The sequence below is a fragment of the Lissotriton helveticus genome, chromosome 11 (assembly GCF_964261635.1).
Source record: "Lissotriton helveticus chromosome 11, aLisHel1.1, whole genome shotgun sequence".
Lineage (NCBI taxonomy): Eukaryota > Metazoa > Chordata > Amphibia > Caudata > Salamandridae > Lissotriton > Lissotriton helveticus.
This window is the reverse complement of record NC_136072.1, coordinates 445307183-445327643: the sequence shown is the minus strand read 5'-3', so window position 1 is coordinate 445327643 and position 20461 is coordinate 445307183. Positions and strand designations below refer to the sequence as shown.

At 44.3% G+C, this 20461-nt stretch overlaps 1 protein-coding gene across 1 annotated transcript in view; it reads left to right on the top strand.

Annotated features, from left to right (window-relative positions):
• Positions 1-20461, top strand: part of LOC144792860 (dehydrogenase/reductase SDR family member 12-like) — a 290090-nt gene that overhangs the window by 11762 nt on the left and 257867 nt on the right. Inside the window, exon 2 of the mRNA XM_078668054.1 lies at positions 18576-18709. Within this exon, the coding sequence (XP_078524180.1) occupies positions 18576-18709 (134 nt within the window). The remainder of the gene's footprint in view (positions 1-18575; positions 18710-20461) is intronic.

Sequence of the window (20461 nt, the reverse complement as noted above, 5' to 3'; positions counted from 1 at the left end):
CAAAAGTAGATTGGTTTGGGGTGTCATAAGAAAATAAAAGCTTGATATCATCGGCATATGAGGATGCCTTCATTCCTGATTGCGCGATGAGCTCAGCTAAGGGGGAAAAATAAACGTTAAATAAAAGAGGGCTCAATGAGAAGCCCTGAGAGACTCCCCATTTTAGAGGGCGACTGTCAGAAGTGAAGTGGGGGGGTAAACACTGCTTGTGTCCGATTGGATAGGAACAAGGACAGCCACTTGGATGCCTTTGGTTCGAAGACGGTTAAGTAGGACGGGATGAGAGACGGTGTTGAATGCTGCCAACAAATCGAGCAGCACCAACACCGCTCTCGAACCCTCGTCCAACTTCAATCGCACAGAGTCAGCCATCTCTATCAAGGCTGACTCGGTACTATGGCCTGATCTAAACCCATGTTGGGAGTTATGGAGTAAGCCGTGAGTTTCCCAAAAATCCGCTAATTGCTGGTGAACCAGTTTTTCAAGGACTTTAGCTGGGGCGGGCAATAAGGAAATAGGCCTATAGTTGGCGGGTTCATCTGGGTCAGCATTGATTTTTTTAAGGATTGGAACTAATAGGGCGTGTTTCCATGCCTCCGGGAAAATACCAGTCCTTAAGGAATCGTTCCAGATGGAATTTAGTGTGGGATTTAGAAGAGGGGCCAGTGCTTTATATTGTTTGGCCGGCCAGGGGTCAGTAGGCGAACCTGAACTGCATTTTAGTAGTTCTGCCAGAGAGCGTTCTGGGGTGATCTCTTCAAAGTCTGAGAAAACAGGGGCGGATTCTGGATGATCTACTAGTTTACAATCGGAGTTAGGGCTGCCATTGCAAGGAAAGGAATCATAAATGGTGGCAATTTGTTCCTCAAAGTAATCAGAGAGGCGGGTGCAGAGAGATTGTGATAACGGGGATTGAAGTTTAAGGGCCATAGGGTCGGTGAAGGTTCTGACAGTGTTGAAGATTTCCCTAGTGGATCCTTGTGCTCTCTTTATTTTCTCCTCCAGATACGTTTTTTTGTGATCGATTATTTTTTTCCGATAGTTTTTTAGAGATGTTTTGTTGTTCAATTTACTGTCTGGGGAGTACGAATGTCTCCAGCGACGCTCCAAGAGTTTGCAAGCAGATTTACATTTGCGAAGTTCGTCCCAATACCAAGGTGATGAGGGGGCAGATCGAAATGTCTTGATGGGCCTTATAGGTGCAATTGAGTCAATAGCGGAAGAAATCCAGCTGTTAAAATTAGTCAGTCTGGAGTCCAGATCAGTAGCATCCAAAGGGGCAGTTGTGGAAAGGTGAGCAGCTAGGCTATCTGTCGAGATCTTACTCCAGTTACGACCAGTCAGTTTGGCCGGCACCCTCGGCTTGTCTTGGTGATATAAGGGGAAAGAAAAAGGAATACAAAAATGGTCTGACCAGATTACTGGGTATGGTTCACTGATAGATATATCCATCAGGTTAGAGAAAATAAGGTCAAGAGTGTGCCCAGCCTTATGTGTGGGGAGGGATACTAAATGATTTAATCCGCCACCAGTGAGGGTGGAAAGAAAGTTAAGATTAGTGTTGTCAGAGACATCGTCCATATGAAGATTGAAATCCCCAAGTAGGGTAAAATTCGCATAGCGAGAGTTTGCCTGAAGGACAAAGTCCAAAAAAGCAGGTAGGAAGGATATCTTAGATTTGGGAGGGCGATATACTAGTAGGCCAGTACAAGTGATATTGGCAGCCACTTTGATACAGAATGGTAGTGCTTCGATGGATTCGATTTGATAATAGGGGAAAGAGGAGATGGACCATTGTGATCTATAGACTATAGCTACGCCCCCACCATGTTTGTGGCTTTTTCTGTTAGCACACAAGGTGTTATAATCAGGGGGTATGGCTAAGGACAAAGCTAAGGAAAGAGAGTGCCATTAGTTACATACCATTTGAAACATTCAGCTGCAGTAATTATCAGGGTGTGTCACAGTGATTTACCTAGCAGGTATCCTTCCCCAAATTCTCCAGCAGCCAGGCATGTGTAGATCCCACTGTTCTGGAATATGTAGGAGTCGTGGGTGCTCCCTGGGAATTTGGCCACAATGTTAGTAATTATGTTGCCAGCGTCGCAGATCACCTGCACATTTATTGAGTGGGTGGACTTTCTGTTTCTGTAAATGTACTCTGTGGCAGCAGGTGGGCAGATTGGGATGTGGGTGCCATCAATGCAGCCGATGACGTGTGGGAAGTGTGCCATTTGATAGAAGTCAGTCTTGGTCTTAAGCAGTTCCACATGTGTGTCAGGGAAGCTGATGTAAAGATGCATTCTCTGCATCATGGCCTCTAAGAACTTCCTGAAGAAACGGGACAGGCAGCTCTGAGACATCCCACCTACAGCAGCTATCACCCCCTGGTAAGTCCCAGATGCAAGCAGGTGTAGGCTACAGAGCACCTGCACATGGGGTGGGATGGTGTGCCCCCTTGGTTTTGGGTGCTCCAGGAGTGGGTGCAGGTCCCTGATCAAGTCCAGGATGGTTTGGGGGTGTAGCCTGTACCTCTGCAATGTCTCTGCCTCAGTGAGTTCGAAGAGCGTTATCCGCTGTCTGTAGACTTGCTCCTCCCGTCTTCAGACCCTCTCTCCTGCTGCCTGTAGCTGTAGCCGCCTTGCTATCATGTAGAATGCCGCCATTCTGGTCACACTGTTGCATTTTGGGGCCTTTTTTATAGCCTGCACCTGGTTACCACCTGCTTTCAATCCATGGTAATTACCGACTCTTAAATACCGAATTTCATGAAATTCGGTATTTTAGAAGTTAATTACATCTTGATTGTCATTTTTTAGCATTTCTTATTTACCGATTCGGTAAATTCCGATTCGGTAAATTCCGATTCGGTAAATTACCGATTCATATTTACCGAATTGGTCTTTTTTTATGTCCTACTTCTCAATTGCCCAATACCGGTCGGTAACGGCCGAAATTCGGTATTTTCGGCAGTTACCGACCGGTATTTGGCTACCTACATTTGGCCCTTAGTTTCACAAAGCGAATCACGTCAAATTACACATCACATAGTTCAGTTATACATTTTATATTGTGTTGAAGTGGTATCCAGAGGTGTTAATACTTGTTTTTTTTAAATAAGGGTTTAAAAGCATGGGTTCTAAAGTCTTGGGTAGATTCTAAAAGGCTCTAGAATCGGTGTCTCCAACCTTTTCTATAATATGAGCTGTTTAATGGAAATCACCTGAGCTCCTAACATTAGTACTGTTACACTAGTTACCACACTAGACAAGATTATATTAGTGGCAAGATTGCTAGTAGTCATCAACTCAGTGTGTCAGATAAGGTTGCCAGCAGTAAGGTAAATAGGCTTTGGCAGTTTCAAGTGCCTCTGCGTGGGTAATACATATGCAATGTCCCTGGAGTCAAGGCAATCATATGAGTAAAATGTCTCTCTAGCACCACATGATTTATCACACAAATATCAGCCTTATATATATATTTTGTGAATCCAGCAGATTTTCTACAAATATGAGTTTACAAGTTCTGAAAACATACAGCTTTTAATCTCGAACACACATTTGCTCTAGCTTCTAATTTAGTATGCTGGGCTGCACACTGGAGATCACACAAGAGAGCTACTTGCAGGTAGCTGGAGAGCGACTGGCAGCTCATGAGCGACTTGTTGGAGAAGCCTGCTCTAGAAAAAGGGAGTACATTTGTTATTGTCCAATAGATGAACCCTAAACTATTTCTCTTGCTGCAAATATGGGAGAGTTAATAATAAGGGATGCTTATTTAATTCAGTATATAATAAGTTCAGATGCATAAAATGGTGACAAAATAAATATTAAATCCTTAAGACCTTTCATCACTTAAAATATATTCCTCTATTATAGATCCTTGATGAATCAAATGACTAGGAAATCTACATGTGTCTCTGCAAGAATCAAAACAGCCCCTAGGTTAGATTTTTGTTCTTGATCTCATGCAACTTGCCTCAAGTCTTATGTCGCTCTTACCAAACAGGGTTTCTGATAAAGCAGCACTCCAGCTACATATTGAAGTTCCAGATTCTGATTACCACAAGTCAAGATGAAGGTGTGATAATTCATTATCACAAGATGAAGCAAGTGTTACAGTGATTAGTGAGTTTATACATATATATGTCATCACCTCAGTGCATCAGAAAAGGTTGCCAGCAGTAATGTTAATAGGCTGTGGCAATTTCAAATGCCTCTGCTTGGGTAACACATAACACCCATAGATGCAATGCCCCTGGAATCAAGGCAATCATATGAGTAAAAAGTCTCTTTAGCACCACATGATTTATCACTCAAATATCAGCCTTGTATATATTTTGAAATTCTGCAGTTTTTCTACAAATATCAGCTTACGAGTTCTGAAAATATACAGATTTTCATCTCGAATACACATTTGCTTCTAATTTAGTATGCTGGGCTGTACACTGGAGATCACACAAGAGAGCTACTTAAAGGTAGCTGGAAAGCTACCGGTAGCTCTCGAGCTACTTGTTGGAGAAGTCTTAAAGCCTCACCAGGAAACTTTTTCTTTTGATCAAGGATTTTAAAGCTTTCAGTTTTTGGCCCATCGGTAAGTGAAGGTTCAACCTTTTTCACCTTCTCCAAAAGGTAGGTGGAGAATTATTGGAACTTTTCTTGAGTGATGTCTGTATTGAATTATGAAATGGTTTTGTGTAATGTGTGACTGATTAAATAGTTTTAGGATAGTAATTAGCTATGCCTGTTTCAGGCTTGATAGGGAGACTTTGGCTTTGAGGGACAGTTTTTGTTATTTATTATTTATTAGACGAAGTTAGATCAGTTTAATCATAAAGGAATTTTTTCACAAGATTCAGTCTGTGGTCTTTCAGGTTTCTCCATTCATCATTGAGAATCATTGCACTTATTTTATACGTTTTTGCTTTTTCCAGTACGATGTGTCATTCTGTATTAGTTTATAGATCATTGATTACTAGTCATGGCAGTAAGCCTTTTAATGCATTGAGTACTTCAGATGCTAACAATGATTTATCAATTTTTGTAAGGTCTCTCATCTACTGTTTTAAACTATTTAACTGCCCATGTATTGTAGTTTTCATGGAATTCAGTGAGTAAAGGATGAAGGAGTGTTAGACTAGACAACCTGGAGTAGGGAATTGACAGACAATGTTTCAACTTTTGTAATAAGTGAGACAGGTGTAGAGCCTTTCAAGCAAGTGAGGTTCCAACATAGGTGACAGTAGCAGAGGATGTGGCATAATGGCTGGCATTGTGGACTACGGAACCAGATTCGAGTCTCAGCGTCAGTTTAACATCCTGTGATTCTGGGATAATCAACTAATCTCCCTGTGCATACAAAAAAAGGAATGTCTTTCAGTAATGTAACCAGCGCTAATGTAAAGTGCTCCAAACCTTCTGGTCGAGTTTGCGCTATATAAAACTGCCCAAAAAATATATATATATATGAACACAACAGAGAAACGGCTGGGTCATTTTTGTCATCAAGTCAGTCTGAGTTGAAATATAACAGGAATATGTTTTTGTCAGCGATTACCATACTCTCAGTGAGGAATTAAGTCAGCTGTTCACACACAGATTTATTGATTCTGTCTAGCTGGATAATGTCATATCCGTAAGGTACTAGAGAGTCAAGCGTTGGGGTGGTGGTTTCATTGAGCAATGTTTCAGTGAGGCATATCAAGATCTGTTCTCTCTTTTTTGTTCTGTTGTCTCTCTCTCTCGCTTTGTTTCTTGAGGCTTTCTATTTTTCTTGAGACAGATTGGTAGTTATGCAGTAGGCAGCTTTATTTAGGAGTGATGTGAAATATGCTTGGTAGAAGTACTCGCTCTTATACTGATCAGACTACTAAAATGTAAACCTTTTCTTTGTTGGGTGAGGTAGTGATTTTCACAATAATCTGTAGACTCCTCTGGTCGATATGGAGCTGTTAGTAGCACTTGATTGTTATAGGTTTTTTTCCAAGTCCTCGCTTCATTTTATAGGTTCACCTCAAGTCCTCCTCCCTGCCTCTCTTGGTGGCAGGGGATGTGGGACTTCCTGTGCCGAGATCCAGCATATTCTGGGATCTCAACTTTATGACCTCAATTTATGTCATCTAGTTTTGCAAGTTTAGAGTGGATTTTGGTTAGGTGCGGCATCATTATATTTATTACCTTAGTAAAGGTGTCAATCTTGGAATCAGCAACATTGGTGGAAGTGAGAGTAGAGTTATTGTGAAAACCATGTGAGTTGGAAATAAGTGAGTTTTTTTTGTAAGAATGGGGACTCCAGGGTTTGACAACAGGAATGAGTGAAATGGCATCTTTACTGAAGGCCATGTGCGATGTGTAAAGGACGGATTTGTAGTATGGGAGCTAAAAGAAGAGGGTCCTGATTCCAAGTTTGTCAGAATGACGGAGCTATTATTGCAACTGATAAATAACTATACCCTGTGGTCTGTTATTTATCGGGTCGAATGAACAGCACCTATTAGTAGTTTTTGTGGACTCACATGCAGGTTGTGGTGCTTACCATAGGTATGGTGAAATTGTGGTACAAAAGGGGGTGGTGGTGATGGACGGAGAATCTGAACAATCAGACACTCACACCCAGTCGACAGATCTGGGTTTAATCCATCACCGTTCTTTAGCCCACTCTGCCACCCCAGTTCAGACATAGCCATATGCAAATCAGTCTGACCCTGTGCCTCATGGGAACAGTCCAGCCCGATCTGCCAAGCCATGCCTTCCCTGGACCGGAAACAAGCTTCCGAGGACCGGTTTCTGGCACTTCAGCCGTCTTCAGCCCGGCTTGCTTGAATCCAGTGGCAAAGTGAGCAAGGGACTCACGTCTGAGCATACCCTGCCAACTTATGGCAAACAAAGTGGTACAAAAGGGGGATGATGATGGATTAAACCCAGATCAGTTTACTTGGGGTGAGTGTTTGAGTTGGTCAAATGCTCTGTCCATCATCACCTTTGGTATCGCTTTGTTCGCCCTAAGTTGGCAGGGTATGCTCAGACGTTAGTCCCTTGCTCACTTTGCCACTGGAGTCAAGCAAGCCCGGCTGAAGACGGCTGTAATGCCAGAAACCGGTCCTGGGAAGCTTGATTCCGGTCCAGGGAAGACCTGGCTTGGCAGTTCGTGCTTGACTGTTCCCATGAGGCACAGGGTCAGACTGATTTGCATATGGCCATGTCTGAACTGGGGTGGCGGAGTGAGCTAAAGAACGGTGATGGATTAAACCCAGATCAGTTGGCTGGGGGTGAGTGTTTGTATTGTCAACGCTCCGTCCATCACCACCTTTGGTTTTTCTTTGTTCGCCCTAAGTTGGCAGGGTATGCTCAGACGTCAGTCCCTTGCTCACTTTGCCACTGGAGTCAAGCAAGCCCGGCTGAAGACGGCTGTAATGCCAGAAACCGGTCCTGGGAAGCTTGATTCCGGTCCAGGGAAGACCTGGCTTGGCAGTTCGTGCTGGACTGTTCCCATGAGGCACAGGGTCAGACTGATTTGCATATGGCCATGTCTGAACTGGGGTGGCGGAGTGAGCTAAAGAACGGTGATGGATTAAACCCAGATCAGTTGACTGGGGGTGAGTGTTTGTATTGTCAACGCTCCGTCCATCACCACCTTTGGTTTTTCCCTGTTTATAGCAAGCATTTGCAATGCAATAGGTCTCGCATTTACGCAAGTTTGAGCTATTGACATTGCAAATAACAATGCCTTTTATTTTTGTTTTCGTTTTTAAAACCTAAGTAAAAGGCATCGTCATTTACAGTGCCAATAGCTTAAACTCGTGTAAATGTGAGACCTATTGCATTGCAAATGCTTGTTTTAACAAGGAAAAGCGGCACTTCAAAGTCGTTTTATAACAGTCTTTTTTCACTGTTCACATGGATACCAAGCGAATGCATTTTGGCTATTCAGTTTTGATCATGGCTGGTGGTTCTACATTTGTTTTTACCTTTAAACCATTGCAGCCCATGCCTTGCCGCTGCATTATATTAAATGTAGTTTTTCATATCATACAAACATTGCAACATGAAATCAGCTCATTAAATTCACATAATGTTGGTATATTTGATGACGTACCAACATTTTGTGGATTTAATGAGCTGAATGTTTTTTTCTCCCAAACTCAACTATAACACATTAAGGAATAGATTTTTCTTTACAACCGCGGGAAGGCACTTACAACTTACTTTTTTACTTTGTTACTTTTGTTTCTTACAAGTGAATCTTACATTGATTTTTCAGTAATCCCAGAAGTGCCCCCCACCCCTCCACGGAACCCTTTATGCCAGAATTTCTACAGTTGAATCTGGGGATTGGCCTGTATAATTATTCTGATCAGCGAGTGAAAATGCTTGCTGAATCTGATTCGTCCCATCTAATTAATATATTTAAAAAAATCACTTGTTCAATGGTATAAGCTTTGGAGCCCCTCTCAAGGTGACTTGGAAATTAGAATTCGGAACGCAGCTGCTAAAAAAAAAAGATGTAATATTAACCCCTTCGCTGCGGCGGCAATTCCGCCGCAGTGCTAGGGGGGAGGGGGGCCGCGCGGCGCTACCATGCTCGTGACGGAACCGCTCCGTCATGAGCCTCGGGCGCGCTGTGCTTGTGACCGAGCGGTTCCATCACGGCCCCGCCGCCTCAATGGAATGTCCAGCGCAGGCGCAAAATCAGTGCTGTGCAAGCGTGCCGTGATGGAACCGCTCCGTCACCAGCACAGCGAGACTGAGGCTGGTGACGGAGCGGTTCCGTCACCAGCATGGGAGGGGTTAATATTAGTTGTCACATTTCACCTGCTCCTAAAGTCTCTGCAGTGGCTTCCTTCGGCTAGATGAATCACTTATTCAAAGCAATGTGCATAGCACACCCTGCTATTCACAACACAGGCCCCCTATTCTTCATCACAACTCTGTGCCTGCCACCAAACCTGAGCTCTCGGTTCCAGGCAGGTTCTCCCTAGTACATGTGTTTGTAGAATACTTTTTATGCCAATGTTGTGTTGGCGAAATGAAGTTATTTCTGACTGACTGACTTCAGACTAGCCTATTGTGTTCCCACACAGACTAGGACCAGGGCAGGGTGGCAGAACATTTCTGACCCCTCTGAAGGGAAAACTCCAAAAGCGTTTAACACTTCAAATTGGGTGCCAGGTATAAAAAGGGGCCTCTCGGACCCACTCTTCATATCACTTCTAGACCTGTGCAAAACTCAGAAGGACTTCTCTGCTGCAAGAAAGGACTCCTCTGCTGTCCTACGGACTGAGTAAGAAGGACTGGACGTGCACCTTGAACCCAGGACCACCAGAGTGACTCCGCGGCTAGTAGGCTGTCATACTGAACATGTTTTTTAAAATCAAAGTTGCGATTAGCATCTTCTAAGACAGTGTCTGTAGTCACCTTTCAAACCTGAACTTGAGTTTTTACAGGCCTCATTTTCTAAAGCATTTTTTAAGGGCCAAAAAGGAAAATATTAACTTAAAATACTAAGACCAATAAAAAAGAAAGAAAGTATGGCATACTCTAATTTTGCAGATATGAAGCAAATAATGTCCATCTGGAAGTGAAGTAACAGCTTCTTTTACCGGCAACTTGTTCCATATTGTTAGATTCATGAATTTCTTGCCACCAATCTTTCGTCTTTCCACATTTTTGCTATTAGGACTCAAGCAATCAAGAAAGCATGTAAAGCCAGGTTATATACATTAGTCCCTAAAAGTATAGTAGCGGCACCTGGTTTAATTGGTGTGTTCACAGTTACACTTAATTGTTCGATGATGGTGTTCCAAAATATTCTCAGTTGAATACACCTAGTAGACATATGACTAGTGTCAGCTTGAGGATAGTTGCAGTGCATACACTGCTTTATTACATTAGACGATTCAGAGACTTTAATATATAATATAAAAATCATACTGTGTGTGATCTACCTGTCTTCTTAGGCGTATGGTGGTAATAACTCAACGAAATCGTTAAATTAGGGCAGATGTGGAGGGAGTGGCTAGCGGCCTAAGAACATGGCCGCAGCCTAGAGAGGCTCTGAGCGCCCAACTCAGAGCCCGATTAATCCGGCCACTTATCCGTACCACCCCTCACCCCAAAGTGTGTGGGATTGCGGCGGAGACTGTCCGGCATCGTCCGGTGCTTGTTGCAGAGTCCTGCGACCTCGCCTGCGGCAGTGGACGCTGTGGAAAGGCTGAGGCCTACTTGCCTTTCGAGACCGGGACCCACAGTGCCGGCCGCACCCGAGAAAGGGGCCCTCGCGCCGGAATCTCTTAAGCCAGACGGGCGGTAGCAATGAAGACTCCGCCCCCCCCCCCCCAGTGTCCTTTGAGGGGCGGAGAGGAGAAGTGGCGAAAGAGTGGTTGACGGCCGGGAAGAGGACTGACACAGCTACCTAGCAGATGGCCGGCGAACCGAGGCTGAAGAGGTGAGACTTCCCCGCCGCCATTGCTGGTCGAGGTGTGCTGCTGGCCATACGCCTTCCCCTGCGGAGGTCGCTGGGGAGAAATAAAGAACTGCGCATGAGACGGGTGAAGCGCTGACACTGGGGGCTTAGCGGAGCTGATACGAGGGAAGATTTGGTAATTCCCGGCCGCCATTTTATCTCATCGGCTGCCGCCCTGTTGATTGTCTGGAGCGCGGAGTGCCCTCCTCGATCCTCGACGCGGGTGTAACATTGGACTGGCGCGAGACCAGGAAAGTGTCGGGGCTGCTTTTGATGAGCGAGTGCCCCCCCCAGATTGATAGTGCCAGCAGTATATGTGGGACCCGCTACCTATCTTGAAGGCCCATCGCCCCGAGACTCTGCCCATAGAACGTTTCATTATCCTACTACTGCCATGAGTGGCCGGAACTCGAGGGAGGCTGCCCAGGGATGGCTCGATAAATTTGCCTTCACCAAGTTGCAGGGTGTGACGCAAGATAAAGAGGGCTCTTCACCTGTGGTGAAACCAGGCAGAGCGGGGCAAGACGTCACCCTGAAGGACATTATGGCGACATTAAACAAAGTGGACACCAGGATTGGGACACTTGCAGTCGACCTAGCTCTCATCCGGGCAGATTTCAATAAACTGTCCTCCAAGATTACGAATGTTGAGACCACTATGGAGACCCTGGTCTCAGACACTTCCACTCTCAAATGACAAGTACACTAATTAGAAGAGGACAATAAACTTTTAAAGGCCCGTCTCAAGGACCAGGAGGGACGTTCAAGAAGGAACAACATACGCCTAGTTGGTGTGCCAGAGAAAATGGGGGAACCGGCCCTTGACCTATTTGTAGAAGACCTGGTGACGAATCATCTTCAGCCTTGTGGGTTGTCCAATTTCTTCTCCGTGGAGCGGGCTCACTGGGTCCCAGGTGGTAGACCCAAGCCCGGGGTCCCCCCACGTCTGATCCTGGCAAGAATTTTTAATTTTCCGTGACCGCGATGCCATCCTACAGGTGGCCAGAAAGACACCACCAATTGGCATTGAGAATGCCCACATCACAATTTTCCCCGACTACAATGCAGGAGATTCCTGGAAGTTAAGAAGGCCCTCCGTGAGAGGGAGATAAAGTACTCTATGCTGTTCCCTGCCAAATTGAAAGTGGAAGATGAAGGAAAGGTGTGGTTCTTCCTTACACCTGGCGAGGCCCAGGATTGGTTAGACGGATGGCAAAAGGTGGGGCTACAGGGCCACAATGAACACAGAGAACAGCACCGAGGCGATTGATGAGGCGTGATGGGTCGAGTAGGTATATGAGTCACATGCAGCCTGGACTTTGAGGATGGCAGGCCAACACGGAGGCCGCGAAACCGAACTGCGGTGTGACCTCACGAGACTGCACCGGATTATGTGACTGGGTTGGCCCGGGAGTGTATAGATGCACTGAGTTTTGGATGTTTATTCTGGGTCATTGTTTGATATGGGGGGGGGGTGGCTATACCCTGAGGGATGATCTGCACTGGCTATGCTTTATAGACGCTTGCATGATTGACGGCTGCAGTCTTTTGTTTTCATCCACCATTCGGCTGGGGTGTTGAGGAGTCATAGACATTGATGTAGCACAAGGGCTCTCTGGAGGACTGGAGCTATCTTCTCTCGCCTTCACCATTCAGGAATGGGAATGGGTAATGAGCACTCTGCTTTGTTGGGGTGGCGGGCAGTTTTAGTACCGTCGAGCAGGAAGGAAGGGGGGGGAGGGAGTTCTTTGCATAATCTTCAAGTTTTTTCAGTTCTAAAGAGAGGGCAAAATCTGAGGACAAATGTACATGATGCTGCTGTGTGGCGGTGCCACCTCGGCAGCAATCCACAACGATGTATTGTCTATGGCAGGAGAGAGGATGTCAGCATGTTCGGACATTGGTACTGAGGTTCCCGCTGTGGCCGTAGTGCCCCCTTTAACACTACTTACCTGGAACATGCGAGGTTTAGGGGATAACATTAAGAGAGGTCTAGTACTGCAATATTTAAAGCGCTGCGCGCCAGCGGTGGTAATGTTGCAAGAAACGCATCTGGTGAGCTCGGCCTGTAAAGCTATGGATCGCTGGGGGTTCAAAATGCTAGTACACTCTGAGTTCAGATCGGGCTCAAGAGGAGTAGGAATTTTAGTCCGAAAACAATTTCCATTGATCATACATCGCACCTGGTCAGATACTCAAGGGCGGTTTGCAGCCGTCTCCTGTCAGTGGGAAGGGAAAAGATTTAATATAGTGTCAGTCTATATACCCCCCGCTCTTCAGTCTGTGGGCTTCCCGGCGCTTAGCGCCTTTTTGCTAGACCTGCCTGAAGGAGAACTTCTTATAGGGGACGATTTTAATGCAGTGGCTGATGGTTCCAGGGATCGCTACCCTAGTAGGCCCACAGGAGCGGGTGGTTCCTCCATGATTGGTTTTCTTGACGCCTTGGGCCTCACTGACACCTAGAGACACAGACACCCTACAGACCTACAATACACTTATCAATCAGGGGTGCAAAATAGTCTCTCCCGTATTGATTATTTTCTCCTTTCTGCAGAGAGCCTCCCCATGTAACCGATGTAGAGATACGCCCTCGAGGCATATCAGATCACTCACCAGTGCACCTGACCTATACATTGCACGTCAAGATGAGGAAGCGTATTTTCCCTATTCCACTGGGTTATTTACAAGTCCCCAAGATTCGTAAAGACATAGTGAGGGCTACGAAGCACTACTTTCAGGACAATGAACACTCTGTACAGTCCCCGGGTATTCTATGGGAGGCATACAAGACAGTGGTTCGGGGTCAAGCTATTGCTTCTCTAACGGGCTATATGCTTGAGGCGAGGAAAGAATTAGATACCTTAGAGGCTGACCTAGCAGAGCTTCAGGAACAACACAAGCGATGTCCATCTCCAGACACGGCGCAAAGCCTGCGTCTCAAACAAAGCGCCCTTAAGGAATATCATATTGAGCAAGTTAAATTGCGGCTTCTAGCCACTCGGCAAACCATATACGAGGATGGGATAGACAGCAGAGGACAATAGGGCAACTCCACACTCCCACTGGCACTATAGTCACCGCACCTGAAGACATAGTGTGCACCTTGGCTGACTACTTTGAGCAAGTATACACCTCTAATTCCCCTATGACAGTGGAAGTAGCTCGTACGTACATACAAGACATTCAAATGCCGACTCTTACTGAGGAAGCAGCACTGACTTTGGAGGCTGACTTCACGGTTGACGAGGTTACAGCCGCCATCCACTCTTTGCAATCCGGAAAGGCCGGAGGGCCCAATGGCATCCCCATTGAGCTATATAAGCGCATGTCTGATTCAGTTGCCCCGTATCTTCTGTCCATGTTTCGGCATAGTTTGGAGGCTGGTGTCCTGCCCCATGACCAACGTAGGGCTACTATAATTACGGTGCCTAAACCGAGAAAGCCCCCAGATGACTGCTCCTCTTACCGACCAATATCTCTGCTAAATGCTAAGGCGAAAATATTCGCTAAAATGATAGCTGTGTGGTTAACCCCACACCTCGAAACGTTCAATCCGGGTTCATGCCCGACAGGAGCACTGCTCTTAACCTGCGGAGAGCCCATGCGGTTGTGGCACGCATGCCCTGTCTTCAAGAACCAGCAGTCATCCTTTCTATAGATGCCCGAATGGTATTCAATATGGTGGAATGGACTTATTTATTTGCAGTTCTCGAACATCTGGGCTTTAGCCCCAAGTTCTGTGCCTGGATGAAGCTATTATATTCAAGCCCCCTGGCCCATGTGGTGGCAAATGGTCATATCTCCAGTGATTTTCAACTGGGACGGGGCACGCGCCAGGGCTGCCCATTGTCACCCTTGCTATTTGCTTTGGCTTTGGAGCCGTTGGCGGCTTGGATCTGATAGGATCACATGATCAGGGGGCTGCATTGGACCGCATCGTGGGAGGACCGCATTTATCTATATGCGGATGATATCCTTTTATACCTGACGTCCCCAAAGCGGTCTATCATGGCGCTCTTAAATATTTGTGAGATTTTCGGACGGGTGTCGGGCTATACTATTAACTGGGCCAAGTCTATCTTATTTGTCCTCAAAGGCCCACCCCCACAACTTCCAGCGGACTGCCCCCTAAGGGTTACTGAGGAATCCTTTAAATACTTGGGGATGTGGATAACGCCTAACTCTAGTCTCTTTCTCCTTAAAAATCTAGACTCTCCCCTTGAGTGATTCCGATTCGACGTCAAGCACCGGCATACATTGCCTTTGACGTTGCTGGGTAAGGCGGCCCTCTACAAGATGATGACACCCCGTTCCCTGTTCCGGTGAAGTATTTTAAACAAATTGATACCCTGGTTTCGGGTCTACTCTGGGGTACCAAGACGGCACGAATTTCGCGTGGCAAGTTGATTAGGAGCTGGTATGACGGAGGTGTCGCCCTCCCAGACATACAGCTGTACTATTGGGCTGCCCATTTGAGAATAATAAACCAATGGCTGCACACATCACACACGGAACCGGCATTTTAAGCTGACGGATACGAGATTGGGGAGGAGGGAACTCTTTCTGTATTGTATGACAAAAAGGGCACAGCATCCCTCTTGGGCCCAACGGCACACACGGTGGGCATATGGTACACTGCACAGACCCGTCTCAAATGCAAAGACACGATTACCCAAATTACTCCGCTATGGGCCACACGCAGACTAGGCAAACTTCGCAACAGTAAAGGGTTTAAAAGATGGGACCTGATAGGAATCTCCACGGTAGGCGACCTATGGAAGAGGGGTACAATTATACCTTTTGACCAGCTACAAACCCAGTATGACTTAGCCCCAACTGAAAAATTTAGATATTTGCAGGTCCGCCATGCTCTACGGTCAGTTATCCCACCCAATACTGACCTGCCAGAATCAACCCCGCTTGAAGACAGGCTGCTTACGGAACATATGCAAAAAAAAAGCGACCTCTTATACAAACCGCAAGCTAGTTAACAATTTACCAGATCCCACCCTGAAATTAAGGCAAAATTGGTCTGACGACTTGGGGGAATTCGACGAGGTGGACTGGCAGACAGAACAATCCCCCCCCCCCCCGAGAGATGTGGCCGTACCCTCTAGGCTACGCTTGATACAGTTAAAAATACTTTGTCATGTGGGGAGGAGGGTACATTCTTCCATACCATATGGCATAGCCCTCGAATCGCTACATACTGGGCAAAGGTTATGAGAACGATGTCGCAGGTAGTGAATGCATCTGTGTTGCCCGATCCCCGGTGCTGTTTATTAAATATTTGGGACCCTAACGACCTTACCCACCCTGCTCAGGACTGGGTGACGCTAGGCATCATGTTTGCCAAACGCAATATCGCCAAATACTGGGGCGCTCAAGAGGTTCCCATATTGAAAGATTGGTGCACGGATTTGGATGCGGCCATGATGGCAGAGAGAGTGGTATATCCGCACCGGGGTTGCCCCCGAAAATGGGATAGGATCTGGGGTGCCTGGAACGAATACAGGGGACACTTGTGTGATCCACCGAGGCCAATTGAAGGTAGTAATCCTGATTGTTAGAGGGGGGAGGGGGAGGGGCTAGGAGAATGTACTGCGGTACTGCTGAATTTTTAACACTGTGATTTTTAACACAAATTTTTTTGAAGTGTTTTTATTAAGAACATAAATAGGGCATCTGACAGACAATTGATTCATATATCAAAAATGAAGGTAATGTAATGCATATGACTACATCAGTACAGTTCGTAGAATACTCCATTCTACGAACTGTACTGATGTAGTCATATGCATTACATTACCTTCATTTTTGATATATGAATCAATTGTCTGTCAGATGCCCTATTTATGTTCTTAATAAAAACACTTAAAAAAAATTAGGGCAGATGTCTCTTTAAAAGATATTAGTAGGGTTAGCCATTTTGATCATGTGCTTACCCACATCGTCCAATCATCCGATTTGGTTAGTTATAGCCTAATTTCTGAGGTGATGTTTTAGCCATGCGACCTGCCTGCTCCAGAGGTACAGGAATGGGACTTGAGCTGTCTTTCTGTGACAGTTAATTTCGATTTGTTAAGATGTTAAAGTGTTCTTTTCTTTATGAAGATTAGTGTATAAAAATGTCTGATATTTGCTTGTGGGAAAAGTTAATACTTTTCTCTGGTACTGGTTTTCAAAGAAACATTGGAAAATAAAAACCGACTTATCTAGAAGATTTTTCTAAGTGTTATTGGCCCAAAGTTCTTTCATGATTCAAAATGATTAGATCTTTGTATATCTTAATTGTTTGGTGCCTCGGGGCACTGAGCTGTTTGAGGATACCAAGCAGGCACTAATATTACAGTCTGATTTAGGATTAGCATGGGTCACTGCATTAAGGGAAGCTAGTTAACCTGTGGAAACTGTAATGGTGTTTCTCAGATGAACAAGCGTAATTGGATGAAAGGTGCCCATTAGTTCATATTTTATCTGTTAGAGGTTTCAAGGTTGGTTGCAAACGGTGCAATAGTAGAGGCTCAGGAGTAAACTCCAGTGGAGAAAAAAGGCACTTCCTGTAATCCATTAAGAATACATTAAGAAATACATTAAGAAATGTGTGCGATTGAGTGGTCTACTGCCATTTGCTGATGGATTACTTTTTTTATCTTCAGTTTATGTGTTGAGGAAAACAGCTTGGTTAATAAATCAGGATTTGAAAGCAGCTTATTTTACGATCTCAGTAATTTCGGAGCTTAAGAATCATCTGCAGCTTTAGTAGGGGATAGAAATGTGAAGGCCTAGAATGGGTTTGCAGTACTTGGAGATACCCCAGGTATGGCAATAGCTTCCAATGTCAATCTATAAGACTAAGGATCAAGGTGTGGAGATGTGACCATGGCCGGAATAGGATCAGAGACAGTTAAGGGTTTGAACATACATTCTTTGGAGTTTCTGCAGGGTTCGTTTGTAGCGAAGGGTTTGACCAAAGATGATGTGTTGTGTTGGAATTGGAAAATGTGCCAGCAGTAAGGTTTGTCAATTGGCTGGTGGGCACACTTTTGAAGGGCTTGGCAGCTATAGTGAAACTCGTTAGGCACTTCTGTTTGGGAAAGTTATAACTCTTCAAATACAGTACACTAGGAATGAGGAATACGTTTGTAGGTTGCGATTCCTGAAATCTCATGGAATTTAGCAATTGGACTTGAATACTTAGTGTTTATGAAGATTCAAGGGACACAAGGTCCATTAGAATTGCATATATTTGCCATCAGACAAAATGCTCAACTTTCATGCTTTTCCATTGGCGTTTGAATTCAAAGGCAATGGATGTGTATTATTTTGTTTAGGACTGGGAAGGTGTGAGTCATTATGCCTTTCCCTAGTCGGCATAATTTTATATATGTGTTGGTAAGGGCTCAAGCGATCAATAAGTTCATTGTGCAGCGCCCATGTTGTTAGCTGCTATTGTTACTCAAGTTTAAGGGACTTTTGGAGTGTCCACATGCAAAGGCTAAGGGTGTCATTAAGCGATATGTTTGTGGTGTGTCAAACGGGTGTTGATTCTATTCAAAGTTTTGCAGCCATTCTGGTCAAGGAGCAATGACACTCCAGTGTGCTCCTGATGTGGAGAGGAATTCAGGATATGCTGAATTTGGCTGATTGGTCAAATAACTTGTATTTCAAGAAAATCTACTACCAATCCATTGAGAGTGCAATGGTGGATGTAAATGCCTGGCTTTGAACATGCATAAAGTTCAACCCCCATCCCTCAGCAGAAAATGCTGATTTTTCAAAGTATAGTGGTAAAAATGTCAACCCACCTTGGGAGTACCCTCAGTATTTGATGACTATTGTATAACAAAGGTAAGATGGTTGAGGGTTCCAATGTTTTATTTGTGTTCCTGAAATTATCCTTTTGAGAACTTTTTCCTTGTTGCATTGCTCTGGCGTAAGGGAAATAAAGCAAGTGCTGCCTAAAATTAGCCTCCGTGAGTTTCATAAAATTATTGTTTTCTACTGACCTTCTATAGGGCATTTACTTTGTCTTTCTTAACAAAAGTCAATAAATGCCACCCAGTGTAAGAACAAAAGTAAATTATTGAATCGGATTTTATTTTCATGCATAGGGGAGGATATGATGAAGCTTCAGCCTCTTTCACGAGCAAGGATCTTGAAGTAAATGTGTCTGGAAAATCCTTTATGATCACAGGAGCCAACAGTGGGATCGGCAAAGCAGCTGCTATAGAGATAGCCAAAAAAGGTAAAGAAAAATCATTCTGTTCCTATACATATTTAAACGAATCCATATTTTGGTTTTCAATTTTTTGACGTTCTTTTAAAAACAAAATCTTAAGGCTTCATGGCATAATATAATGAGTCTAATCTGTTTTGTGTTGTTGTAAAGAGGTCTTAGTGTAACACACCCTGCACATAATAAGTATCAATGTCTTAAAGAGATCCTGTGTTTATAGGGCAACTGAAGCCCATGCAACCAAGTGGCCCTGATTTAATGTGAGAATTTAGAGTTTGTGTTTAAACAGTTCAAACTACTTTCTAGTAAAATCAGAGTTCTTCCCAAGAACCAGACCGTGTTTATCAAACATTTATTAAAATTTCCTGTGGCAGGGGATCAGTATAGGTGATCTCATTTTTCATTTTAATTCCTTAATATATAGTATTATGTTTGTGATCTATACAACGCACATAGAGGTACATGATGAATCTATATAACCAGGGCGCATTATTTTGGTTGTTCCTTTTACAAGTCATTACTTTCAGATTAGTTAATCCAGCCAGCTCAGTTGAAATGATCGAAGGCTAATTGGCGCAGAATGCATTATTTTGTAAAGTAAAGATCAGTACTCTAAAAAAGATGTCCCAATGTCAGGGAATCTTTCGATTAATACAAATATATGGACCAGAATTTACCCTTGCCGTTCACTAAAGCATCTCTTGTAAATCTGGGCATCTTCATAGTAGTGCATTCTGTCTTCAGATAGAGGATTCACATATTTCTCATGCAATGTTATGCACTGTTTGATGTAGGCCATTGATTTTTTATGATTCACTGGGATTGCATTCATCCGGTCAGCACTTATGGCCTTGCTATACGTGGCGATTGTGCTTCTTGCTAGGAATTGTACTTACAACTATGTTTGAATAGGAATGGTGGTCTGCAGGCACCTTGAGGGCAAGTACAGTATATAGTTGTAATAAAGAAGCGCTGCTGATTCTACAGGAAAGCTACATCGAGCTAAACCCAGCTGATTCATTTAGAAGTACCAGCAGTGCTCCCAGCTGTTCAGTTAGAAGTATCAGCACTACTAAGTCCAGTGAGAGGGCTATACCCCCTCCATAGGGGGAGGGGCAGATTTGTTGAGGCCACCTGGAAATAAGAAGAGAAAATTGTCAAAAATGGTTTGAATGCAGGAGATCCTATTTATCTGCCTCTGAGAATACCATTTAAGCGCGTACACAAATCTGTTGGTTAGTTTGGCCCTAAACTGTAGAAAGTGGAACGGGTGTACCTTTTTCCAACGGAGTCTTGTTTAGAGCATAAGCAAGGAAATAGTGTTTCCCAAAGTTTCATATGAATGTATTTACACTAGTACAAAGTCTGTGATATAAGTATCTGAAGTACACTAAATTGAATTGAGAAACAACATGATCTCCTATTTGTAGGATTACACTTCAAAACAAACGTATAGTCAATGTATACAAGCATATATGATTGTGACAACAATTAAGCAATCATCTCTTTTCAAGGAGTCTTATCATTGCTATGTATGTTTTAACGGACTATTTTTGTTGCATAATTCCTTCATTGTTGACCGACCCATGGGTTAAAAGAATGTGCTTACGTAGCAGAGCAAATATACATGAGTGGGTAAAACAAATGAAAACAGTAGTGTTCTGCATATACTGTACCCAAGGGGAGTCCATTTCCAATAGCACAGATAAGTATGCGATATCAATGCTTATAGTTTTGTCTAAAGGTCTTATGAAATGACTT